This window comes from Rutilus rutilus (genome assembly GCF_951802725.1).
Source record: "Rutilus rutilus genome assembly, chromosome: 9".
Taxonomy (NCBI): domain Eukaryota; kingdom Metazoa; phylum Chordata; class Actinopteri; order Cypriniformes; family Leuciscidae; genus Rutilus; species Rutilus rutilus.
Window position 1 is genome coordinate 12,472,030 of NC_140223.1, and position 27,817 is coordinate 12,499,846.

Consider the following 27,817-nt stretch of genomic DNA (forward strand, 5'->3'; position numbering starts at 1 on the left):
ATCAGAAGTGACAGTAAAGACATTTGTCCAATATTAAGATTTTTTTTTTATATATATAAACATTGTTCATCAAAGAATCCCCAAAAATGTATTACAATATCACTGTTTTTACTGTATTTTTGAAAATATATGTAGAAATTAACATTAGCCAAGATTAATAATCGCTGTAAGTATTATTCATTGTTAGATCGTGACATCTACAAGGTAAACAAATGTAACCTTACTGTAGTGTTGCTGAAATCAAAATATTAATAAACAAATACATAAATAAAATCCAGGGAGGTCTGCAATGGAGGGATTTATCATTGGCTTCATAAGCTGAACTACATTAACATGCTTATGATTTCGCAACAGAATTTAGACAGAATTCACGACGTGAGCCGAATGGAAACTGAGATGTTGAAACACTCCGCTTCTGTGTTCGTTTATGAGAGCCAAAGTAAATGAGCGACTGACAAACTGTCTATGCCGTCAAGAGCCGAGGCTGGTGTGTGTAAACACTTGCGATCGCGGGAAACAAAAGCCTTATGGTGAAAAGCTCAACATGAAAGGAACAAATTATTCAATTTCCTTTGAAACACATAAAAGGGCCCTTTGACTGTCAAACAACATGCTGGTGTGAAACACGTGAAGTCATGCCTTTCCTACTTTGTTGCCCTTCACAGTGACACCAGATAGTATCGATTTTTAAACTAGATGAATCAAGATGTTTGGAATTATATGGTTACATAGATTTCTGTTTTTGTTTCAAGTTAACCTTTGGCACCGCATGGTACGGCTCGGTACGGCTCACTTTTGGGGGGGGTTTTCCACAGTGTACAGTACCTTGTACCTGGTACTTTTTTTTAGTACCACATCGGTTGAAGTTCCAAGCGAGCCGTTAAATATCCATATGCCGAGAATCAAGAACACCATTACATCGATATGCTCCATTGCTCCTGTGTTGTGCGTTTGTGCCGCGTGTTTGTTTTGTGTCACGTTTACGATGATGTACACTTTTGGCTCATTCCAAAGTTATGGCTGTTGTTTTCTCTATAATGAAATGAATGGGAACTGGGGCTGTCAAGCTCCAAAATGACAAAAAACTAAACAAAAAGTGGTTTAAATGTATAATCTAAATTAAAAATTCCTTCCCACGACTTGTTTGATTAATCAATTCCCACGTTTTAGCAAAATTGTGGCTACATTGTGCAGATTTTTTCCCTTGTTTTGATTCAGTTCAAGCCTAAAACAAGGGAATGAATTAGTACAACATTGTCAAAATTGACCTCAAAGGGATAATTCACTCAAAAATGACTTTTTTAACCCTAGTTCTTGTTCCAAATCCGTATGACGCTCTTTCTTCTGTGGAACACACTTGAAGATATACAGTATTTGACTACCATTGTTGTTGTTTTTCGTCCATATAATGAAAGAATGGGAACCGAAACCGTAAATGAATCTCAGTCTAAAACCATCATATGGCTTCAGAAGACTTGGAATATAGCACACAAGTCATATAGACTACTTTTGTAGCACTTTTTTGTAGCTTGAAGTCACAGTCCCCATTCACTTCCATTGAATAAAAACTATCCCTTTAAGAGACCAGGCCAAATCTTGCTCTTCTGTGCCTGTGCTAATTCACATAAATTAAGAGACCTCATAATAGACGAGCTTTAATTTACTTCGACTGATTCAGTGCCAAGCGATTAACATGTCTGTTCTTGCGCTCTTTTTGTCTTGTTCCAGGATGACCCACTCTTATCTCACCTGTTGTCGGCCTTTGAGAGCCACTCTGGAGGTAGAAAGAGCAAAGGAAGATCCCACCTCAGATTACATCAGGCCACACACACACTGAGAACGTGTGTTTCGCCGTCTTTCTCCAGCAGCGTGTGACCGCGTCAACAGCGGCCTAAAGAGACTTTATTAATGTCTAAACAAAACCACATAAGACGAAAGATTCTCTCTTTTGTAAAGGAATCACTAGACCTTTCGTTTTTTTTTCCCCCAGCACTGACTGCCTGTTCGGGTGGGTTGAAGTTAAGGGTTGTCTGCAGGTATTAGTTGCAGTCGACCTGAATGGTTTGCAGACTCTTTTGCAGTACATTCCAGTTTCGTAGATCAAACTGCACGTGTGTGTGTGTGTGTGTGTGTGTGTGTGTGTGTGTGTATGTGATCTCCAGTGTGGTGAATTGTAGATATTGTATTATAGGAAATAGGAGGACAATATTTTTTATAATGTAGATACCCATCTTGTGCCTTCACTCTTGCTTTTCGTATTGATGGTTGGTGAACTTTAAAAAAACTAAAAAAACATGAATTTTGTGGCTTGTCAAATTTGTAAATAAAACTTTACAAGCTTTGCTTGAGTGTTTTAATGAAAATATAATGGCATGCAAAAATATCTGAAAACAATGCAATGATTATAAGAAAAGTATACAAAGTCTAATATACAAAGCACCGTATTTGTAGATATATGAGGCCTGAGTAAATTCACATGATCCTTTTTGAGAACTATATTAATCATCTTTTATATCACATATGAATAGGTGAATATAACATTTTTATAGTTATATTCAATAAAATATGTTATATTGTGTCTGGTCATATTTTATCCCAAAATCAGAACAAAAATGCAAAAGAAAAAGCCCAATATACATATCTTACATGCCAAATTCAGTAAAGGATTTACTTTAGATTTTTTTTTCATTTTTTCATGAAAAATATCAAAAGCAAAACCTTTACTGAATTTACAGATATATATATATACACACACACACACACACATAGATATATAATATATATATATAAAATCACAATCACAATGTTTTATTCAAATTATTATAATTAAATGTAGTACCACCAATGTTGCATGATGTGTAAATACTTCACAAATTACATTTTATTCAGCATTTCTTGCACAAAAAGAAAAAGAAAAAAGGGAACATTTTCTTGAAACAAAATAGACTTTCAATTTGGATAATTTCGTGACAGGTTTTTTGAAATTCAACATCCCACAATGCACAGTTGTGAGATCATTCAGTTTTGTTTCATGAATTTCATCCCTTCTTAATTCATTAAAACTGATTGTTCAGGCAGTTGTAAAGACTGATTACAGCAGGGAAGATAAAACTCAACACGAAACATGCTCATCCCTCAGCCCTCTGAGTCCATGATGAAGGTTTCGAAGTCAGGGTCCAGATCAGACACGAGGGCGTTGACAAAGTCCTCGATGGAGGGTCTTTTCTGCAACATGCCTGGACATGAAACAAGAGGGGCAAACTCCAGTTACGTACACTCAGTTGTAGCAGCACAATCTTCCTGCTTTAATGACTTGTTTAGGTAAATGTTTACCATGTACTTTGCATCGGGTAACGTTAACTTCAAAGAAGCACTGTAAATCTGAGCAGCATTTACTATGGCAGAAAAGCGGTAACTAAAAGGGCAGAGGTTTTATCTTCCCTGTGCTACATTATGACAATATCGTCTTCCACAGGTTGACGCACTTCTGCCGTGCTCAGTGAACAGTGAGGCGTCCTGCTAAACTGCACACTCGATTTACAATTCCTCTCTGCTGGCGCTTTGAAGTCTGCTCATTTCCCCTTGTAGAGCTGCCAATGTAAATAGGCCCTCCTCCCTTCCCCCTCTTTCCTGCACAGGTCACCTCTAAAACACACACAAACACACCAAGTCCACACTGCAGAAGGCTGCACTAAAATCTCATGCAACTCTGACCCTCAAACCCTGCATGCACATCTTTCACAATGAATAATTAGTACTGTAAATGTTTGCTCTGACAATCAATTGATTGTGATTCTGTACTAAATAATGAAATCTGGTCACAATCACAAAATGGCTTTATTTGATTACATTTTCTTCAGAGTTATACACGGGATATAGATTTGTACGGAGCTCCTAAGGGAACATGGTGATGTAAAACATTTGAGATGGGAGGACAAATTCTATTTTAATGTTTTTGCATTCGCTCACAAAATTTGTGTTCTCTTGCAGAACTATTGTGTTCCCCAGAGATATTCTGCATTCTCTCACAATGGTATTAAGTTCCCTGAGAACATCTGCGTTCTTCTGCAGAAGTGTTTCATTGCCCCTAAAAACTGTGTTCTCTACAAAACATTTGCTTTCCACCGAGAAACTTTGGGTTCCACTGAGAAACTTGCCGTTCCCTTAAAAACATTTGAGTTCACAGAGAAACTTTGCGTTTTCTTTAAAACATTTACATTCCACTACGAAACTTTGCATTCTCTTCAAAACATTTGAGTTCAACCGAAAAACTTTGCATTCCAACGAGAAACTTTGTTCTCTTTAAAACATTTGAGTTCCACCGAGAAACTTTGTGTTCTCTTTAAAACATTTGAGTTCAACCGCAAAACTTTGCATTCCACCGACAAACTTTGTTCTCTTCAAAACATTTGAGTTCCACCGAGAAACTTTGCGTTCCAATGAGAAACTTTGTGTTCCACTACGAAACTTTGCATTCTCTTCAAAACATTTGAGTTCCACCGAGAAACTTTGTGTTCTAACGAGAAACTTTGTGTTCTCTTTAAAACATTTGAGTTCAACCGAAAAACTTTGCATTCCAACGAGAAACTTTGTTCTCTTTAAAACATTTGAGTTCCACTGAGAAACTTTGCGTTCTAACGAGAAATTTGGCGTTCTCTTAAAAACATTTGAGTTCCAACGAGAAACTTTGTTCTCTTTAAAACATTTGAGTTCCACCGAGAAACTTTGGGTTCCACTGAGAAACTTGGCGTTCTCTTTAAAACATTTGAGTTCCACCGAGAAACTTTGCGTTCCAACGAGAAACTTTGTTCTCTTCAAAACATGAGTTCCACCGAGAAACTTTGGGTTCTCTTTAAAACATTTGAGTTCCGAGAAACTTTGCGTTCCAACGAGAAACTTTGTTCTCTTTAAAACATTTGAGTTCCACCGAGAAACTTTGGGTTCCACTGAGAAACTTGGCGTTCTCTTTAAAACATTTGAGTTCCACCGAGAAACTTTGCGTTCCAACGAGAAACTTTGTTCTCTTCAAAACATTTGAGTTCCACCGAGAAACTTTGGGTTCTCTTTAAAACATTTGAGGTCTGAGAAACTTTGCGTTCCAATGAGAAACTTTGTGTTCCACTACGAAACTTTGCATTCTCTTCAAAACATTTGAGTTCCACCAAGAAACTTTGGGTTCCACTGAGAAACTTGGCGTTCTCTTTAAAACATTTGAGTTCCACCGAGAAACTTTGCGTTCTAACGAGAAACTTTGTGTTCTCTTTAAAACATTTGAGTTCAACCGAAAAACTTTGCATTCCACCGACAAACTTTGTTCTCTTCAAAACATTTGAGTTCCACCGTGAAACTTTGCGTTCCAATGAGAAACTTTGTGTTCCACTACGAAACTTTGCATTCTCTTCAAAACATTTGAGTTCCACCGAGAAACTTTGTGTTCTAACGAGAAACTTTGTGTTCTCTTTAAAACATTTGAGTTCAACCGAAAAACTTTGCATTCCAACGAGAAACTTTGTTCTCTTTAAAACATTTGAGTTCCACTGAGAAACTTTGCGTTCTAACGAGAAATTTGGCGTTCTCTTAAAAACATTTGAGTTCCAACGAGAAACTTTGTTCTCTTTAAAACATTTGAGTTCCACTGAGAAACTTTGCGTTCTAACGAGAAATTTGGCGTTCTCTTAAAAACATTTGAGTTCCAACGAGAAACTTTGTTCTCTTTAAAACATTTGAGTTCCACCGAGAAACTTTGCGTTCCAACGAGAAACTTTGTTCTCTTCAAAACATGAGTTCCACCGAGAAACTTTGGGTTCTCTTTAAAACATTTGAGTTCCGAGAAACTTTGCGTTCCAACGAGAAACTTTGTTCTCTTTAAAACATTTGAGTTCCACCGAGAAACTTTGGGTTCCACTGAGAAACTTGGCGTTCTCTTTAAAACATTTGAGTTCCACCGAGAAACTTTGCGTTCCAACGAGAAACTTTGTTCTCTTCAAAACATTTGAGTTCCACCGAGAAACTTTGGGTTCTCTTTAAAACATTTGAGGTCTGAGAAACTTTGCGTTCCAATGAGAAACTTTGTGTTCCACTACGAAATTTTGCATTCTCTTCAAAACATTTGAGTTCCACCAAGAAACTTTGGGTTCCACTGAGAAACTTGGCGTTCTCTTTAAAACATTTGAGTTCCACCGAGAAACTTTGCGTTCCAACGAGAAACTTTGTTCTCTTCAAAACATTTGAGTTCCACCGAGAAACTTTGGGTTCCACTGAGAAACTTGGCGTTCTCTTTAAAACATTTGAGTTCCACCGAGAAACTTTGCGTTCCAACGAGAAACTTTGTTCTCTTCAAAACATTTGAGTTCCACCGAGAAACTTTGGGTTCTCTTTAAAACATTTGAGGTCTGAGAAACTTTGCGTTCCAATGAGAAACTTTGTGTTCCACTACGAAACTTTGCATTCTCTTCAAAACATTTGAGTTCCACCAAGAAACTTTGGGTTCCACTGAGAAACTTGGCGTTCTCTTTAAAACATTTGAGTTCCACCGAGAAACTTTGCGTTCCAACGAGAAACTTTGTTCTCTTCAAAACATTTGAGTTCCACCGAGAAACTTTGGGTTCTCTTTAAAACATTTGAGTTCCGAGAAACTTTGCGTTCCAACGAGAAACTTTGTTCTCTTTAAAACATTTGAGTTCCACCGAGAAACTTTGGGTTCCACTGAGAAACTTGGCGTTCTCTTTAAAACATTTGAGTTCCACCGAGAAACTTTGCGTTCCAACGAGAAACTTTGTTCTCTTCAAAACATTTGAGTTCCACCGAGAAACTTTGGGTTCTCTTTAAAACATTTGAGGTCTGAGAAACTTTGCGTTCCAATGAGAAACTTTGTGTTCCACTACGAAACTTTGCATTCTCTTCAAAACATTTGAGTTCCACCAAGAAACTTTGGGTTCCACTGAGAAACTTGGCGTTCTCTTTAAAACATTTGAGTTCCACCGAGAAACTTTGCGTTCCAACGAGAAACTTTGTTCTCTTCAAAACATTTGAGTTCCACCGAGAAACTTTGGGTTCCACTGAGAAACTTGCCGTTCCCTTCAAAACATTTGAGTTCACCGAGAAACTTTGCGTTCCAACGAGAAACTTTGTTCTCTTTAAAACATTTGAGTTCCACGGAGAAACTTTGCATTTTCTTTAAACATTTACATTCCACTACGAAACTTTGCATTCTCTTCAAAACATTTGAGTTCAACCGAAAAACTTTGCATTCCAACAAGAAACTTTGTTCTCTTTAAAACATTTGAGTTCCACCGAGAAACTTTGCGTTCCAATGAGAAACTTTGTGTTCCACCAAGAAACTTTGCATTCTCTTCAAAACATTTGAGTTCAACCGAAAAACTTTGCATTCCAACGAGAAACTTTGTTCTCTTCAAAACATTTGAGTTCCACCGAGAAACTTTGCGTTCCAACGAGAAACTTTGTGTTCTCTTTAAAACATTTGAGTTCCGAGAAACTTTGCGTTCCAATGAGAAACTTTGTGTTCCACTTTGAAACTTTCAAATTCTCTTCAAAACATTTGAGTTCCACCGAGAAACTTTGCGTTCCACTACGAAACTTTGCATTCTCTTCAAAACATTTGAGTTCTGAGAAACTTTGCGTTCCAATGAGAAACTTTGTGTTCCACTATGAAACTTTGCATTCTCTTCAAAACATTTGAGTTCCACCGAGAAACTTTGCGCTCTCTTTAAAACATTTACATTCCATTGATAAATGTTGCGTTTTCAAATTCCACACAAAACTTATTTCCATGACAAACGTTTTGTGAACTTTTCCTTCAATTTTTATTTTTTTCCATCACCATGTCCCCTTTGGAGATTCCATAGACTTGTGATCTGGATTTGGTGGATTTTTAAGCACAAGCTAGACTGGACATGGAAGATAAAGAGAGACAAGTACTACAAAAAAAATAAAAAAATAAACTTGGAATGCTGGCATTATGACTGTAACAGTAAGTAGTCCCACCTCAATCTGTACACCTTACTGGCCTCATGTAGTTTCCAGCTGAATGCTACAGCCACAGATGCTGTTCAGAGAGCTAAAGATGTAACAGACTATTTCTTTAATCTCTGAATGGATCACACTAGGACTAGACGTCTCCAGCTTCAATGCCACTTTCTATAATGATGTTCATTTCCTGAGTTCACTCTAGAGGGGATTCAGACTACAAGCCTATCCAGACTCACATTCTTTTGATATTTCAAAACCAAAAATATACAAATTAAGACCCGTATCCAGTGAGAATAAAGATATCAGATAAATGTGAAGGAATGAGCTTCAAATTCCTGATGTTAAAGAGTTGGGCTATATTATTATTTTATTTTTTCTGAGCTTTTAAATGATCCAATCAAAATAAATCAGAGCAATTAAAATGTGTGAATGTTCGTGCACAATCTTATAACTATTACTTCCAAGGCCTTATAAAGCCTTTTGCTCTGTATAAGAAAGATTGTTTCAACATTTCTTCAGCTTAGCTATTGTGTGTGTGTCTCTGTGTATATATCTATATAACATATGCCAGTAAGTTATTTTTTAATGAATACGTTATATATATATATATTTTTTTTTTATTATATACACACACACACACAAAAATCATTTTTTAAAAACAAATAAATATATATACTATGTATATATTAAAAAACCTAATGTTTAACCCTACCACGGAGGAATAATTGATCTTTTTTCGTGGGAACATGATTACACGGTTGACGAGATCAAACATTTACAGGGATGGATGGAGTAAAGTCACCATATTTATCAGCGCAGGTGCATTGTGTGTGTTTTATTATGAATCAAAGGGACTTTCTGCTTCAAGATGCTCTGAACAATCCAGCTGTGTGTGCTTTGAAATAGAGGACAACCACAGAACGAATGTCCGACATGCCTTTTCAAACACCTTCCCTTCACAGAGAGCTTCATTCATCCACAGAGAACAAGAGGATGAGGAGGCTCTGTGTGATTGGTCAGAAGAGCTCATGACTGGGATTGGAGGATGATGAAACTAAGGACACATCAAAGTGAGGCAGACTCATCTCTCCTCAATTAATCCCCGTTTAAACGCTGTTCTTTGGCTCCTGTGCCGTACGCCACACCTTCAGGTTGTGCAGTTACAGACACAGCGAGACATGGTGGAACATGACTCAGGTAGCGCTGGTTTGGGTTTCATATGAGGCAAGGGTTATCAAGAGGTCAAATGAGGACTTGACACAAGATACGATATGAAGTCTGAATTATGCAACCAAATCTCAGTTGAGTTGAGTTGAGTTGAATGTTTCGCTATGCTATGCGAGGCCTGGTCTCCATGCGTACTTCTTTAGACTCAGGTTGAGCAATGTTTAAAGACTAAGAAGATAATTACAGCCTCCCTCCCAGCAGATGAAGAGATTTTCTGGTTTCTCCACGGCTTTGACGTTCGTAACTATTTGAAACATGTCACGAGTTGAAAGCAATAAGCTCATGATCTACCTGAAGGCTGGAATTACTTCATCATTGACTCTGTAATTAAAACTGGAGGTCTAAAATAAAAAGAAAGCTCAAGTTTCAAGGATTATCCCACTGTTCACATTAATCACGTGGCTTATTGTCTATATGAAATCGTTGGAAAAAAATATTGTTCACGTAAATATGTATAACATACAGTGAGGTTCCAAATTCTACTTGCTTCCATTTAGCATTTTGCTCATTTAATGCAGTTCTTTTTGTTTTGTTTTGTTGAGCATATCAATTTGAGTAAAGTTGAAAAATAAACAAATGTCTTAAAAGAATAGTTAGCATTTGGTGTGTCTCTCTTTTGCTTCGAAGCCAGCAGCGCTTGAGCTACATGAACAAAACCTGATGATCATGTTCTCCAGCATGAGTCGAGATGATCCAAAGTGCAACTAGAGCTTTAAAAGCGTCTGTACAAAGTGTTTACATGAAGTCTTTACAGTGGCGGGTCGGCACTGTTTTGGCAGCACAAGGAGGACCAAGAGCACATTGGGTAGGTGGTCATAATGTTTTGGCTTACTGATGTTTTTTAAACAAAAATACTATGAAAGTCAATGGGGTCCAATCAACTGTTTGATTACCCAATATTCTTCAAAATAATCTTCTTTTGTGTTCAACAGGAGAAAGAAATTCGTCCAGGTTTGGAACATGAGGGTGAGTAAATGATGACTGAATTGTCATTTTTGGGTGAACTATCCCTTTAAGCCAGAACAAAGTGACATCATGCACTTCATTTTCTTACATTTTTGCAGATAATTTCAATTTTACATGTGCCATCTTATTTTTTTCTAAACATACTTTTGTATAAATGTATACCCCCCCACAAAATTTGCATACTAAATTGTGATTAGTCTTGTCTCCCTTGCGTGATTCTTGTGTGCAGTGGACCAAAAAAAAGACGATATACATATTAGCGTATTAAGCATCTTGATAATGATTAAGTGGCTCTCAGGCGGCATTATATTAGGTAAACCAGTATTATTTTACTGCCCTTCAATTATTATATTTCCTTCACTGTCTAATCCAGTGTCTCTAAAGTTACTTATGAGATCTGCCCTTCTTTGTGATTGCATGTGATTAATGCAATGTGTACTTGGCGGTAAAGGCCAAAAACCCTATCAAAGAACATCTGAAAGTAAGGTGAACCCGACCTTCCTGTGATCCTGTATCTAAAACTCATGCATGTCACCATCTGTGTGCTACAGCGCTCCAACATATCCCAGCCCAGGTGCTCGACTGTGCTATTGTTCTTTCAGTCTGTCCTTCGGCACTAAAATAGAGGTCCCTGGGAAAGCTGAGGGCCATGAAAGACGCCTCTGTGCCGCCCATGGCTGGAGAACACAGGGCTTCAGTCAGCATGGCCGTCAGTCCGTCACTTTCCTCTCTCTGCTATGCCATCTAATCCAGCCTGGACTTTTCAGCACCAGAGGCCTGGGATCCGGCCAGCGAGGAGCGAGGAGCCCGGCAGATAAAAACGGCCCGGGCTACAGGCTCTCTCTAGGGTGGCTCTTGTTCCACTGCGATCCGGCACAGAGGAGGGGGGCGGTGGCGAACTGAGGAGGACCCCTCTGAACCGGACCGTTAATAATGAAAAATACATGTGGTTAAGGAATCGGAAAATAAGCAATGTTATTTTTATGTTGTAAATCAATTAACAACTAATATTATAAATATATTATTTTACTTTTTTTTTTTTATACGTTTAAATACTTTTTTAAAATGTTTTTTTACTATGTGGAACCGTATATTATGGTAATTCCAACATGATGTGAACCAATGTTATTTTAGTATCATTGTTTTTATTAATATTTTGAATCAGTTTTTATTTCAATATTTTCCTTTTTCATTTTAGTTAAAAATTTTAGTAATTTTGTTACAAAAAAAGCATATGAAAATGTGTATATAGTTTTTTTTTTGGAGTTATTCTAGCACATCAAGTTAAAATTAAATTAAATAAAAATTCATGGCGAGTTTAAATAAATAAAATAAATAAAGCTATATATGACCAACAACAACAAAAAAAAAAAAAAATATATATATAAAAGGTTTATTTTTGATATAAGATTCTTAAACTAAATCTGGATCCTCACTTTATTAAAAATCCTTTCATAAGAACCAACCAAAAAGTAAAGAGTCCTAGAAGAGTTCAAATCATCACCGTCCAACAAAATATGCATCAGAGGCACTGGATTTATTAATTCCTTACTAATTTCAGTCTTTAATGAGCTATACTCTTTTGTAAATAAGCTTTTTAAGAAATGGATGACAAAAAAAAAAAAAAAAAAAACTCATATTGATTTGTAACTGTAAAACCATCAAGGTCCATAAAAATGTGCTTAGATATTGGACTCTGGCATAAGGGGCATCATACAGATATTGATAATTAATTTGGTGCTCACATGGGGCAATAACAAGGGCTGGGAAACTTGTCATCTAGTAGAGATCCTGCTATTCTGTTATTACAGTGCTATATTTAACCTTGATAGCAACTTGATCTGTTCTTGCCTGCTATTATTATGTAATGACATTTTGACATTAACGGGACGATTTCTTTGTAATTAACATGCACTGAATAATTATTCACTACAACACCAGAAACATGAGGTCAGTTTGGATGTTGACTCTATAAGGGACAAAGTAATAGCAGTGACTGAGTTAATTCAGGTGCAGACTTTTTTTTTTCTTTCTTACCTTCCACCATCAGCATGGGCTCCTTCGCTCCTCCATGAGCCAGCATCTCTCTACGGTAACGTTCTCCGGTTTCCCTGCAACAACGTGAGCAGACAGAGATTTACTTTACACTACCAGCATCCTTCCCACAATCCAAGCCCATAAACCCTTATGTTCCCAGACATGTCCAAAACTGTCCAAACAAAAGGAAGTGCTAAAGAACAAAACCACAGTGGAGTAGTTAAGATATCCAGGTATTTTGAAAGACCCCATGAAATGAAAACAGGAGTTTTGTGGTTTTCAGTCTGTGCCTGTTAACTTTATGTTAGTCCACTCGTACATGTTAACACATATGTTAATACATTTTTTTACTATGTGGAAACGTATGTTATTGGTAATTCCAACATGATGTGAACCAGTGTTATTTTAGTATCATTGCGATACTATTATAGTTTTTATTAATATTTTGAATCAGTTTTTATTTCACTATTTTCCATTTTAATTTTAATTTCAGTTACAATTTTTGTAATTTTGTTGTGGTTTTGTTATTTTAATAGTTTAAAAAAAATGTCTATATAGTATTTATTAATTTCTTTTTTCTTTAAATTTGAGTTATTCTAGCACATCAAGTTAAAATAAATTATTATTTCATTTATTAACATTTCACAGCATCAAATTTAATGAATTTCATGCTTGCATCCATTTTTTTTCTTTTTTCTATTATTGGTATATATGGTTCCATGTATAAATCTTCAACATCCCTGGAACCTTTCCATTGCACAAGTTTCTTAATAGTGCAAAAAGGTTCTTTAGATCGTTCTTAAATGCTTAACAAACCTGTTGAGGGGGTCTTTATAGAAACACTGCTTCCACACCATGGAGGCCACGGCCCGTGACATCAGGTACGAGTAGTACTTCGCCCCATAGCCGATGAGATGACTGAACCTCAGCTGCCAAGCCTGCAGAGACAGATGCAGGTGAACTAATCACACGCTGCCGTAGGAATATTCCTGTTACATCTCTGTAAACGCTTGCCAAGTTATTTCCTAACCTGGAAACATGCTGATGCTAACAGCACTCAATATCTGACCCAGTTAAATGGAACAGTCAAGTTAAGGTATTGCCACACAATGCCTTCAGGACCATATTCATCACTAAATATTTACATTCTCAGAGCACAAATGGGGCAAAGCCCTCTTCCATGGCTACTTTACTCTGAGGCAAATTAAAGACAGTGATAATGTTTTGGGTGGGAGCAAGGTGGGGAAGTATTTGGCGATAAAAACACAGGCTAGATTCGTGTTGAAAGAGCTCAGCAGTTCAAACGCATGGCTCAGGGATGGAGACGTGCTTAGACACCCGCTCTTACCATTATCCCTGCAGGAAATGAACCGAGCTCACTACGCTTGATATGGCAGTGAATAGGGGCAACAATCCTCTTGGTATATGATAAAATCAGTTTATAGCTACAGCTAATCTAAAATAGCTGGGTTCAAAAAGTCAGCAAGGAGGATGATCAGACTGTAACTGCTATTATGAATACGGTTATCTGTAAGCTAGTGTGCTCTAAAACAATGACAAAATTCACATTTAGAAAATAAGCATTCAAAACTTACAGTCTCTGCCAATATGAATCAATGATTTTGATGACCTCTCAGCTCCTCATCAGATTTTCTAAATAAAATACTCTCTAGAATCTAAAGCGTCCCGCCCCCTACATTATAAATAGACGCTCAAGCTGTGGCTGATATTGGTCACTTGTTCACACATTTACTATTTTCTACAGCGTAAATAGCACAGTGCACTTGCACTATATAGGGGATAGGAGACAATATAGGTAACGATTCAGACAGTGTAAATATGCTTTCCATTGTGGCGAATGAAGTCTGGTTTCACGCTAGTGTCACATGAACCACCGCAGCACGCACACAGTCAGCTTCAATCCAGAGATACAAGAGCAATATGCTCTAGTCGGGATCATATGCGCGAGTCAGTGCAGACCAGTAAACGCATCGACCCATCTGAATTCTACACAGAATTCTATATTTAAAGTGATATGGAGGAGATTAGGAGGAGAAACGGTTTGAGATTAGGAGGAAACTGCGGCTTTACCGAACTCATCGGCTCTGGCCGAGCTGTCTGTGATATAAACAAAACGCTATTGGCTATTTTAAAAAAAGGGAAGGAGTTGTTCGATATGTCCCGCCCTGTCTTCCTGTTTTAGTGGAAATGACGTCAACACATTGATTCAAGGAACTTAAGGTATTGTTGTACAAGGCACTGTTGTTGAGTGGGTCTCACGGTGTCTTGACACTGCCGTGGTGCTCATGTAGGATACGCATACCTGAGTTTGCCCCGACTGCCCAAAATCCTGTGACTCTCTACTGTATCTGACAAATAAAACCAAACAAAACTAAAAACCAAACAAAACAAACAATTCACACCAAACGGGGAAAAAAAACAAGAAACAAACCAAACCAGGAGACAAATGCAAAAAAACAAACCAAGAGAAAACAAGAAAAAAAAAAAAAAAAAAAAAAAAAAACAAACCAAAAAAAAAAGAAAAAAAGAAAAACTAAAAAATACAAAAACAACATAAACCAACCCCCCCCCCAAAAAAACACACACAAGCTAAACAAAAAAAAAACAAGCAGCAAACCAAAACAAAAAAAACAAAAACAAAACAATAAACCAAAATCCCAAATAAGAAACAAACAGAAGAACAAAACAAAAACAAACAAGAAACCAAGCAACAAAAAACAACAAAAACAAACAAAGAAACAAAATAATTCAAAAGCAGGAAACAAACAAACAAACAAACAAATCAACAAACCAAGAAACAAACAAAACAACAAAAAGCAACAAACAGAACATAAGCCAAGCAGCAAACAAAACAAAGTAGGCTTTATACCATAGACAACCTTCCTCTCCTATCACAGGGCCCGGGGCAATATTAGGCACATTAGGCTTAGCTATTTGCTATCCGCTAAATGCATGATTCATGTCACAGTGTTACAACCTCCTGAACATAGGAATCTTACAGATACACGTGTTATATAACTACATATGCTTTTGTAGTTGGTACATAATAAAAGCATTGCTATCATGCTACAGAATATTAAGGACTCCACAAAGACATCTGGCTATAATGATTAGTAAGGGACATGCTGGACAGTCTTTTCTTACGCAGAATGTGTGTGTGTGTGTGTGTGTGTGTGTGTGTGTAAGTGTTTCACTGCGAGGTTGATGAAGAGAGCCAGGGTTGTGTAAACAGCACTATGAGAGACACATTATGGTTGAGGAAGGTGAAACTGCAGTAGAACACAGACTTAAGCCCCAGAGTATCAGCAAGACATATCCCATATGGCCTCTAATGACTTCAGTAAGCCCAAACGCACTCCTGCAGGGACGTAAAATCTGAAAGCTAAACATTAGCGAAACAGCTACTTGACCTTCAACACTTGCCTAAAATCTGTATTGGGTTATGGAAATATTTTCACTGCAGATGGGTTCTGTCAGGCTGCTGGCCACCAAAATCTACATTTATAAGAATTTCACATTACAGTACTTTGCATAAAGGCCTTGAGCTAATAAAATCTAACCAACTCTAACATGGTAATACCGGGACATGTACGCTCTTTGCATCCAATCCTGTATCTCAGTGGCCAGAGGAATGTAACACTGTGTGTGAATGTTGCCAAATATTAGCAACAGGACAAGAACCTCCATCTGGTCCATGTTTCAAACAGCTGACATTATCTTCCAGAACACTATTAATGCCCTAGTAAACCGAATCAACATCAGCAAAAGTTAAACAACTGTAACTATGAGTCTGAGTCAATTAACCATCTCCGTCATTTGCCACAATCTTTATTAATGGTCGAGCATCACTTTTATTACTCAATTTAGGGTTAGTGATTTGAAAAAACCTCAGTAATGAATCTTCAAGTCATCCTGTGCAATTTGTGGTATGATACCTCAAATTTTACAGCTTGTTGATGTGTGCTATTTTTGTTAAGCAATAAGACTTAAATTTCCCCCTGGTGGACAATTAAATGGGCAAACGAAAATCCTGAAATTAAACAAATGCTGTTATTTTGACCGTTATATTTATCAAAAAGCCCTGAAAAAAAGGTTCCACAAAAATATTAGGCAGCACAACTTCTGTTTTCAACATTGATAATAATATCATCAATCGCAGCATATCGGCATATTAGAATGATTTCTGAAGGATCATGTGACACTGGAGCAATGATGCTGTAAATCCAGCTTTCACATGGTACATACAGGTTTTACTGTTCAAATAAATGCCGTCTTGGTGAACATAAGAGACTTCTTTTATAAATCTTACTGACCGCAAACTTTTGAAGGGTAGTGTAGTGCACATTGTAGGTGGGACCACTAAAATGTTCCTACGTGTGCGTAACGGAAAGATTGTCGGGCCAAACCTTTGTCAGGTAAAAATCGAATTGTATATCTTTACTGCAACAATATAATTTGTCAAAACAGCTGTGATACTTCAATAGAGTTGCATGCCGAGGGTTTTACAGCCATATGTGGACTGAGGAAAGCTTTCATTTGTCCTTTAATAGTCAATAAAACATGCATCCTACAGGAATGAAAGACACACGCATACTATTAGCTGCGTTCCCGTGAGGCAGTAATAACGGATAAGAAGGGGGAAGCTGGGTGATTTAGACGATGGTAAAGACATTACGGCTGAAGCAATTAAAGAGAGAGGGGAATATTTAGAGCTGGGGGGAGGCCTGATTCCCAGTGGCTCCACATAATTACAGGCCAGGATGAACGGTTTATGAAGGCCATTCCGAAATAAAATATGTGTTTTAAATCGCTCCAGCTCTCAGGCGGCCATCTCTACAGCTGCCGAAGAGCTAAGAAAAGCAATTCAAACTATGTTTTCCCTTCCAAAAAGACTCTTGAAAGAAGAGTTTCAAATATTTCCCCCGGGGAGCGCTTCTTCAAAGTATATCTGCTTTGTTATTGCAAAAAAAGGGCCCTGAAAAGGGCCGGAGAACGGAGAAAAGTATTTTAATCCTTTAACCGTGGCGTGCAGTGTCTGAGTCGAAAACCACAGGACAGGAAAGGGGCCAAAACTAAACTACCTTGGTGTGTTGATGTGTTTTTGTACTTCAGAAGGGGAGTATAAGATGTTATTAAGGATTAGTCAAGGAACTATTCCCAAACATTCATTAACTTCAATAACGCCAATGGATCACTTCATTTCAACAGACCACCTACATTTGAGAGATGTGCTTTTTGTGCAGCAGTGATTTCTAGGAGGCATTAAATAAATCATTCAAAGTTATCCTTAAGACCAGGCATTTTGTTTTCCTAAGATTTCCTAAACCTGGTTTTTAAAATACAGGGAGTTTTTTTTTGCCAGTTCTACTAAATGGATTGGCAGAAAAAAAGCAGAAAATGGTGGCTTCCACATTTAAAATTGTTGTCAACATTTATGTCTTTTGACATTCAAAAAAATTGTAAAAAGTCTTTTATAAGTACACGTTGCACCCATTATACTTTTTTAATTCAAATGAAACACACTTACAGTGTTGGTGACATATGGCAGGCCATAATACTTCTTCTGCATGTCTATCATGATATCTGTCGTTGATCGATTTTGTGGTTTTCCATGATAAACTTGATCCAGGATTGCATAGAAAACCTAAAGAGAAACATTTACAGAAATTTTGAGTTCAGATACCAAACCATTTATGAAAATGTTGCATTATATATTGTCAATATTAGATTTATATCTAGTATTTTTTCCAATTAAAATATTTTTAATTATTTTTATTAAACAAAACTATTACCTAAATGATTTAAAATTAATTTAATTAATTTAAAAAAAAAGAAGGAAATGTATGCCTGATTTCACCATCTACATTGGAGCTTCACTGTGAATCCTTTTTTTTTTTTTTTTTTTTTTTTTACGGTAATATTGGTCAGATTAGTTATGAGCCATAATAAAAGGTTATCTTTCTCAATGTTGAATGAGAAGATCTGGTACCTGAAGTTGAGTGTCAGCCGCACCACAGACCTTCTTGGACTCACAAAGACGGGCCACCATGCTCTGCGGCAAAGGCTATAAAAAAAACGATGACTTGTATTTACTACTTTCATGGTGCTTTTGCCTCCTGTTTAACAAGAACCATAAATTCTTATTAATTGTAGTTGCATGGATAAGAGCGACCAGCTAAGAATTTAAAGGGGTCCTATTATGCTCATTCGCAAGTTCATAATTTTATTTATTGAGTCTACTAGAATGTGTTTACATCATTTAATGTTCCAAAAAAAATTCTTAAAAATGTATGTTGTTGCAGCACCTGTTTTCACCCGCTGTCTGAAATCTCTGTTTTAGTTTTCGGTTTCATTAAAACCCGCCTCAAAAAAAGTATTCTAACGCCCCTTACCATAACCGGTGAGTATCCACCAGAGAGGGTTCCTGAGGCGCTGTAAACTATTGTAACTACACAAACTATGGCGCCAGTTTTGCCATTATCACTTCAAGCCCGAGTCCGATAACGATAGTCAAGATAAACAAGCTGATCAACCCAAACCACCTTCAATGGCACGACTTGTGCAGGATCTTTCACAGTGGTAATTATTTATTTTAATAAATTTAAATACTCTTACATTTCAAACGTGTAGTTATATCTGTGTTATTTATAACAATTGACCTGCTTCAAACAGCATGTTTCAGAAAACAGTCGTTACAAAACAATGGTTGTATACTGCTAAGTAATAGTGTGAAAAATACATTTTAACCACTGTTTCCTAAGTTCATCTGTCTAAGGAAGGCTGAAAAAGGGTTTTTTTCAGCCTTGATGGGAAAAACATCATCTCTTGGACAAGACGCAACCTAACTAAACTCAACCTCGTCCCCTTTCTTACGTATGCCTTGGGCAGAAAATGATTTAAATTAGGAATTGCGAATATTGTGATGTGTACGTTCCCTGAAGAAAACCAAAGACTGCAATTGAGGCATTTCAGGGAGTTCAGAAACAGTACTTACTGATATAGAGAATAACTTCTTTTGGAGTGGAGTTTGTGCTTTGCAGACCTTTTTCATGCTCAAACAGCAACAGTACACAAACATAATAGGACCCCTTTAAAATAATTTTTGAAATAATGACCAACATGAACATTGCAGTGTACCTGTCCAGTCTGGTAGTGACGAGCGAACTGACTGACCACGCGATAATCTGTGGCAAAGTATTCCATGAGAATAGAGGGCACCTCTGCGAAATCAGTGGCACATCGGGTTCCTGAAGAGAGAAACAAGGTCACCAAGTTGTAAAAGCTGAAGGCCCCAAATGTGAACAAGCTTAGTAGATTTCTGTAGTGATCATCCCGTACCCGTCACGTGTTGGTAGCGGGTACGTCCCAGCATTGAGTGCATGGCATGGCCCATCTCATGGAAGAGATTTTCCATCATGCCCGGGCTGAGCAACGTGGGAGCGGACCGCGTGGGGTGGGGCAGGTTTAGCATCAGGACCACCACTGGCAGCTGATACTGGCCATCATCCAGCCGCCTCCCGCCACGAATGGTAAAGTGGCAGTCCTGAGCGGGACACAGACAAGCTGGACTAATCAATACTGATTGGCTGAGCATTAAAAAAAACAACAACTTTGGTTTAATTTTGATGTTGAATAAATCAGCAAACATTTGTTCCTGAATGAATCGCTTGAGTGAATAATTCAATGACTCCCTCATGATTTTTTTCATTAATGAATCGATTTTAGATGAATTGGTTGAGTGAATGATTCAATCTCTGCATCCGAAATCACATGCTGTAGTAGGTACAACATTTGGTTTGAAACTTACTTCGCAACAATTAAAAAATACGTTTTGTATATGAATGTGTGTCGTATGCATGAAAATCGGATGTCTGAAATGCCTGAGCTGAAGTCTGTCATCAGAATGATCTGGTATAATAACAGAGATACAGAAGTATTTCACAAGATCGCGTTCTCAAACACCAGGCATTCAATGCAAGAGTGTGTTTCGTCTGCACACTCAAAAGACGCAAGTCATTTATGGTGTAGAAATAAAAGAGCCACAGTGGCTTCCCCGATTGCAGCAACGTCCATTTTTATTACAGATATTTTGCACCAATTTCCCAGGAGGTGACGACTGTTCTCTTGTTGGTGTACTGTTTTTCTGATACTGTATAGCAGGGAAGAATTCAATTTCATAAAGTGACTCATAAAGACACTTACTCACATGTTGCCACCTACTGGTGTAATGATGTAACTGAATATCAGTATGAACCACCACTCAGCCAATCAAATTTGAGGATTGGAACTTATTATTGTTGTATAATATTGTATAACAGATACCAATTTGAGATGGACAAGCTAAGGACAAGCAGCGTAGGTGGTTTATCTGAGTTCTTTACCTGGTAAGGTTTCTCAGGTCTGTAGAAGAAGTCACAGTAGATATATCCTAGCAGTCCCTCTGTTTCATGCACCACAGCCTGAGGGAACAGTTAAAAATGGCAAGTGACATTTAAAAAACGAAAGAAGTTGGCTAGACCTGAAGATGAGCTCTCATTTAAGCCCAATGGGTAAGATAATCAAGCACAGAAGCATGATCTCACCAGCTTGCGCACATCTTCGCTCCAGACCTCCCCCACACTGGGCTGCTCAGCCAGCAGTGATACACCATACAGCTGTGTGAAAAGACCATTCAGACCTTCCATACACGATCCCAGCGAGAAGTATGGACTGTACAGGCTTGGCTCGATGTTGAACCTATGGAGACAAAACATAAACATGCCATGTTATTAAAGGCTGAATGTCCATTTCACATTTTTTCCCCTCACTAAAACCACAGACTACAAAAGAGAAATGACAAGAATGTAAAAAGTTCTTATTATTCATGTTTAACAGCTGTTTTTCTCGATTGCTAACACACTATAACTGATTAATTTGGCCCCCTTTCCACAACCATTGATTCAGTTCTCAAAACAAAGACACATTTCTCAAACTGTTTATCACATTTCACCTGTTTTCACACACAGTCCAATTTTCTTAGTTATTTATGCAAAACACTACACAAAAATACACAGGTTTAACCATGTTCTCATTCAGAAAACACAAACGCGTAAAATAATTAACTCAAGAATCACAATGTGAACTCAAATAGCACACATTTATCCTTGAATGAACATCACGTAGCAAAACTGATGACACACCAATCACAATCTCGGGATAATATAAATGTATCTTAACAATGGAGAAGAATCATCTACAGGGTTTTTATACTACTTACACATATAGTATAATTATTACACTGTAACAGTACTTTAAACCTCAATATTCTTTGTACAGTAAACTATAGCACGTTGTACACCCTCAAACTCAGTCAAATTTATTTGTAGTCAATTTGTTTTAGTTTTTTTTTTACATTTACAGTATTTCTGCAGAACTGAGAAAAATCTTTTGTCAGAACACCACGAAACTGCTGTAGTACTCTATACTGTGAAGAAATTTGGTCGAATGTGCAGAGGATGCTGATTTTATTTTACTGTACTGTAATTGAAAGTATACTGCATTGTGTTGCATATTGAGTTCACAATCAATTATTTGGTATTTGGCTTTTCTAGTGCCTTTCATCATCACTTTACTGTAGTGTCACTTTCCCTAAAGCTCATTGTTGTGTTTTATTGTACCTGCACTCCTTCATTTACGTTGTATACTGTAATGGATGATGATCTGAAAAAGTATTCCCAATAAGAGGTTTTTGTAACACTGGTTTAAATTGACCTCACTAGTTTTCAGAAAAGTAGTCTGTATATTTGTTAGGTTTTGTGTGTCATCTGAGGTCAAAGTTTGGCAAAAGATAATTTTTGTGACTAAAATATTTGAATTTTTGACAGTAGTGTATTATCTTAGGAGGAAATTCTTATATGTAAGAAAATTAAATTCCACCTTAAGCTCAGGTCTCTTACCTTTCTGCACGTATCACACCACTGAAGTACGGATGGTCCCATGGCATTACTTCCTACAAAGGAAGATTTCATTCTGTTTTAATTTTTGAATAGAACAATGAACTATTTCTCACTTAAACAAACTTGCTGCTATTATTAAGTGTGTAAAATTGTACATTTCTAAAATTTTACAAGATGATACAATAAGAAAATCCAAATATCAGAGAAAATTGAGCAGTGCTTACAGAATTTTTGGGGTTGAGTTTTGTCTTCATATCCCTCATCATTTCAAAATCCCTTTCAGTCCTAAAGTTTACAGAAATATCATTTGTTTATATTATATAACATACATAAGTATTATAATTTACATTATAAAAATTAGGTAACACTTTATTTTACAGTGTCCTTGTTACATATGTTACATGTACTACCATAGTAATAACAGTAAATTATGCATAATTACATGCAACTAACCCTCAACCAAATCCTAATCCTACCCTAACCCTATAGTAAGCACATGTAGTTGCTTGATATTACTCCGTACTTAAATATATAATTACACTGTAACAATGACACCTTAAAATAAAGTGTAACCAAAAATGATATACTATACATACATATACAAATTAAAAATATATTTCAATACACATGCATGCATGCAACCAATACAATACAACGCAGCGTCTTCATTTTATGTTGTTCATATAACGTTGTTGACAGTGCCACCTAGTGGCACCAGCTTGCACAGACAACGACAATACTGTAATAGATAAATTAGGTTTAATCTTTCTTTAAAAAAATCAGACATAATAAATTAATTATTATGCATCTGTAGCTTAATGCAACTGACAAATTTTGAAGAGAGCAAACTCAACCTGTCTGAGAGCTTGTCTGTGATCTGCTGTAAGAAGCTCATAACTGCCTCTGTAGAGAAACAGACCGTGTCAATAAACTTGTATTCCAATGATATAAATAATATTAAACATAATATAATATTAACTAATATATTATTTATTAAAAAAATAAACATGAAGTTTGATAAGCAGTGTTTAGAAACAATCATTATTCTTGCAGTTCTGTTTGGTTCAGCTACTGGTACAGAAATTACACACTTCCAAGTTAAAAAAAATATATATATATATATATATATATATATATATATATATATATATTGTCTTCTACCTGGGCTTTTGGCCATGGTTCCCTTTAATGCTCTGTGCGCATAAGATTCATAACCAACCAAGCGAGCCAGTTTATCTCTACAGGCCAGCAGTTCCTCAAGTATGTGCATCACATTTGCGTTCGGGTAGAGGAAAATTTTATACGCAACTTCCCTGACCTGAAAAATATGTGCACAGACAAAAAAAAAAAAAAAACAACACTAGTTACACCACAATAAAGCCACCTGTTAAAATTACAATATTAAAACTATTTCAATAAACATGTATATAACATCAAAACAGTTTGTACTAATTCAGGAAAGTGATGTACCAGATCATCAGGTGCGTCCGCATGCAGGCCGCTGATCTGAACGTGCTCTCCGTCTTTACTGAAGTGATGGAGAATGTGTTCAGGAAGAGCTCTCTTCTCGATTCTGTTGGGCATGTGGCAGCTCATGAGAAACTGGTTGCTCAGATCCAGCAGCTTCACATTCAAGTTCACAGCCTCTTTCCTCTGTGGAATAGGGAAAGGTAATCTGAGAGATGCAGAGCAGTGTCTTACACACAAACGTATTTAACTGTCCAGTATAGTTGACACGGTACCAAAACTTCAGTAGCCAGAGCCAATACCAGTAAAATTTGCACGCTCTCTGTACCAATTTCGGTACCAGAGCAAAAACTGTTGAATTAAGCAGCCTATTAAAAAAATATATTGTCTCCTCCATTGGTTATCACTGTCAATCATTGCACATTGTCTCGGTCTTAATTGTACAATGAATCTCTTTTTGACATCGTGGGTTATAGTGAAAGGATGTGTTAGTGTGTGACTTGCATTGATTGAACAAAACAAAATCTTTTCGGCTCTGATTGGCCATTTCGTTCACGCGCTCAACAGATATGATTGTGATTGGCTACAATGCTCCAGGCTTGTAAACACACGCTGTACATAGAAATCTTTGACAAACAAACACGAACAAGAGCGTTTGACAGCAGTGTCAATCAGCGGGTACCGAATATACCCTGTACTGATACGTTTGACAACCCTACTGTCCAGTAAAGTGAGATTAGAGCTGCACAATCCTGGATAAACTGAGAATCAGGATTTCTTTTGTTTGTTTAAGGCGAGACAAAACCAGTTTTTTTTTTACTGATCAATTTTGAGATTTTTGGATATTTGTCTACAATAACATGTCTTCTTTCAGACTTGTGGGGAAAAAAAGTCCAAAATACACATTTAGGTCTTTATTTTACTACACTTTGTCTGTTTGTGTCTGTAGATTTCTCATAAATTCAACAAAAGTTTGCGTTCTTAATCAACATGCTGCTCTGCGATCTCTGCCGTCAGCCTGTCATCACATGCACCGTTAGGAAGCTCGCTCTCCCCTGTACAATGCTGTCGGATCCAAACATGGTCATTTCCTTTTTATCAGCAACCAATCGTGAAAGTAAAAGGGCTGAATGCGCAATCTCATTGGCTGATGATAGCCCGTTTTCTCAAAATGACTTTTCTCTCATTCTCCAAGGACGAAATCTCCACTTCAGTAGCACCTATATACACCAAACTTTCCAGTCTTGTACCTAGTTATATTATGAAGACATTTACAGAGGGATTTGTAAATATATTATTCCTAGCCTGATTTATATAACATTTTATTCAAAAAAAAAAGGCTTTTTTTAAGGCTATTGACAGTATATTCTGATTTACAGTATAACAAAAGTAGATATCCATAAATTCCTCTGTAATTTTTTTTCCATCTAATATGTGAACACAATGAAAAAACATTTTTTACCCTGGCTTTATCCAATACTCAGATTTAGTTTTTAAAAATATATGCAAATTAGCACATATTTAATTAGATATTACCTAATTTGCATATTTAAACATTAAACTACAGAAAACTTGTAATACATTTTTTTCTCATCTTAATGTAGGTAATCAACTGGGAAAGTTTCAAGGTGATATCTGCTAGTTAAAAAATTTACCCTATTCACCTGTAGTGTCTCGCCTTAAGGCTTAAATATGCGCTAATTTGCATATATTTAAAAAAACATGAATACTGCTCTCTCTGAGTCAGCGGCGGCGCAAAAGCAGATTTGAATGTTCGTTGAGATCTAGTCGATCAAGTCAAAGGTTTAATAGACATGGCCGAAACATTGTCATTTAGGAATAAGATCACAGGGTGTTTGAATCGAGATCGCAATCTTTTTAATGATTAATTGTGCAGCTCTAACTGAGATGAGTCAAAAAAGTATAATTAAAATCTAACCTTTTTTTTATCCAGATGGATTCCACTTATTTCGAAGTCAAACATGAACAGTTCAGCCACTCTTCTGCATCAATAAAACAATATAGTAAATATTACAAAGTACTTCTTTTAAAACAGAGAAAACACAGTAACACCACAAATTTGACAAAGATCAATTTGATTGGAATTTCATGTTGACTTTGAACACATGCTTGGACATTTATCATACAATAAAACAGAAGATCTGATTTATACCTTGTCTCTGTGTCCAGTTTGGCAAAGATATCTTTGTTATCCAACAGGTCCTTTAAGCTCTTACACAATTCAACATTGGTATTGAGTCTGTAGGACAAAATAAAAACCATAAATATCGCTGTCAAGAGAAATTATATATATATATATATAAAAAGTGGATATAAATCCAGGCCCACCTCTCCACCATAGTGCCAATGTTTATACAAGTCCTCTCTGCAGCCTCACGGTAAGACGGGTCGGGATGTGCCACTTTAATAAAGTCTGCCTACAACAAAATGAATAATAATATATATGAGATGTATTTTTTAATACATAAATATTTTTGATTCCAATATATTTAAAATGTAATTTATTCATGTGATGTCAAAGCTGAAATTTCAGCATTATTACTCCAGTCTTCAGTGTCACATGATCCTTCATAAATCATTCTAATATGATGATTTGATGCTCAGTCAAGACACATTTATTATTATTATTATTATTAATTCTGAAAACAGTTTTCACTGCATAACATTTTTGTGAAAACAGTGATACACTACCATTCAAAGATTAAAAAAAAGAATAAAAAGACTTTAATACTTTCATTCCGCACAGATACAATAAATTGATCAAAAGTGACACTACATACATTTATAATGTTACAAAAGATTTCTATTTCACATGAATGCTGTTCTTTTGAAATGTCTATTCATCAAACAGTGCCGGGGGAAAAAAGTCCCCCAGTTTCCACAAAAATATCTCTATTTTAATTGTGACAGAAATTTCAACTGAGGAGAGTAGTATGCTAAAGTTCTCATTTGTTATCTTCTATTATTATTATTTGTATTATTAGCATTTAAACTTGTTTACCATGTCTGCCACTCTGCACAGGCTGTCTGACAGTTTGTCAAATATCTCCACAGTCTGGACTCCAGGGGGGCAGAGGCAGGCTTTCTCCACCAGCTGCTCTGTCTCCTGCAGGGCTCTGTCCTGGACCACCTCAAAACCCTCAACAGAGCCGAGCTCTGGGACACCAAACAACCCCTGTCACACACACACACATACACAGTTAGTGCTTTACGATAATAAAGGTCAATCAAACAGCAATTAAATTTAGACATAGATACAGAGCGTACCACATTTTGTTGGTAGAGCTCTAGTCTCCTGTGGACTTTAGCATTGAAAGCGGCTCCTACAGGTGACCAGGTGGTGACTGTCCTACAGACACGCGCTGCTGTCCCGCGCCTGAGCAAACACAGCAGCGGTCTGTACGCGGACATTACTGATGACAGTCAACATGCGACTCTACAACCACACTCAGTTCACTCTTCACAGCCAGAACAACCGACAACTGAACTAACTAGATTAAACAACCCCAACAAACGGAAAAGCACTGCAGTTGGTTTTGAAATGCTCCTTCCAATGACAGTGAGCAAAACTTTGATATAACAGAAGCACTTTCGACACGTAAATAAATTCGTGAGAATTTCTAAAATCATATTTTACCATTTAAGACCGTTAAAATCAGCTTTTTTTGTTTTTGTTGTATGAATACAGCTGTGGTCTGATTGTTTACAAGAAGTATCCAAAGATGTTACAGTGAGTTTAAACAGCAAGTGAAAATTAAGCGAATCATCTCTGCTATTTCAAAATAAAAGTTCAAACATTATATGAACGTAATAAGCTCCTGAATATATGACTTAGCAACAGTTTATAATAATAACAACTGTAAATAATAATAATAATAATAATAATAAAATAAACATCAAAATTATTTTTTTCCTCTCCTGTATTAAAATCAAACATTAACTGACCGATTTAGCAACAGTTCTCTGTATATAATAATAATAATAATAATAATAACAATAATAATAATAAACAACAACAACAATAATAATAATAATAATACTTGTTATTGTTGTTTATTATAATTTGTATTATATGTATAAATATTGTTATTATTATTATTATTATTATTATTATCATTTAAATATAAATCTATCTATCTATCTATCTATCTATC

At 36.5% G+C, this 27,817-nt stretch overlaps 2 protein-coding genes across 2 annotated transcripts in view; one reads left to right on the forward strand and one right to left on the reverse strand.

The window, feature by feature from the left end:
• tnfrsf19 (tumor necrosis factor receptor superfamily, member 19) overlaps positions 1-2,359 on the forward strand; it is a 29,388-nt gene extending 27,029 nt beyond the window's left edge. Inside the window, exon 10 of the mRNA XM_084419063.1 lies at positions 1,729-2,359. Coding sequence (XP_084275189.1) covers positions 1,729-1,733 — 5 coding nt within the window. The 3' untranslated portion in view covers positions 1,734-2,359. The remainder of the gene's footprint in view (positions 1-1,728) is intronic.
• On the reverse strand, positions 2,343-27,439 carry mipepa (mitochondrial intermediate peptidase a). Its single transcript, XM_084419062.1, has 19 exons — positions 26,931-27,439; positions 26,665-26,838; positions 25,992-26,080; positions 25,816-25,902; positions 25,582-25,645; positions 23,646-23,828; positions 23,337-23,493; positions 23,030-23,078; positions 22,400-22,460; positions 22,176-22,228; positions 20,823-20,976; positions 20,622-20,699; positions 19,579-19,783; positions 19,378-19,487; positions 18,230-18,304; positions 17,768-17,884; positions 13,036-13,157; positions 12,220-12,293; positions 2,343-3,236 (listed from the first exon to the last, which is right to left on the reverse strand). The coding sequence occupies exons 1-19, from the start codon at positions 27,072-27,074 to the stop codon at positions 3,136-3,138; spliced, it is 2,097 nt and encodes a 698-aa protein (XP_084275188.1). The 5' UTR covers positions 27,075-27,439; the 3' UTR covers positions 2,343-3,135.
• Between the last annotated feature and the right edge of the window lie 378 nt (positions 27,440-27,817).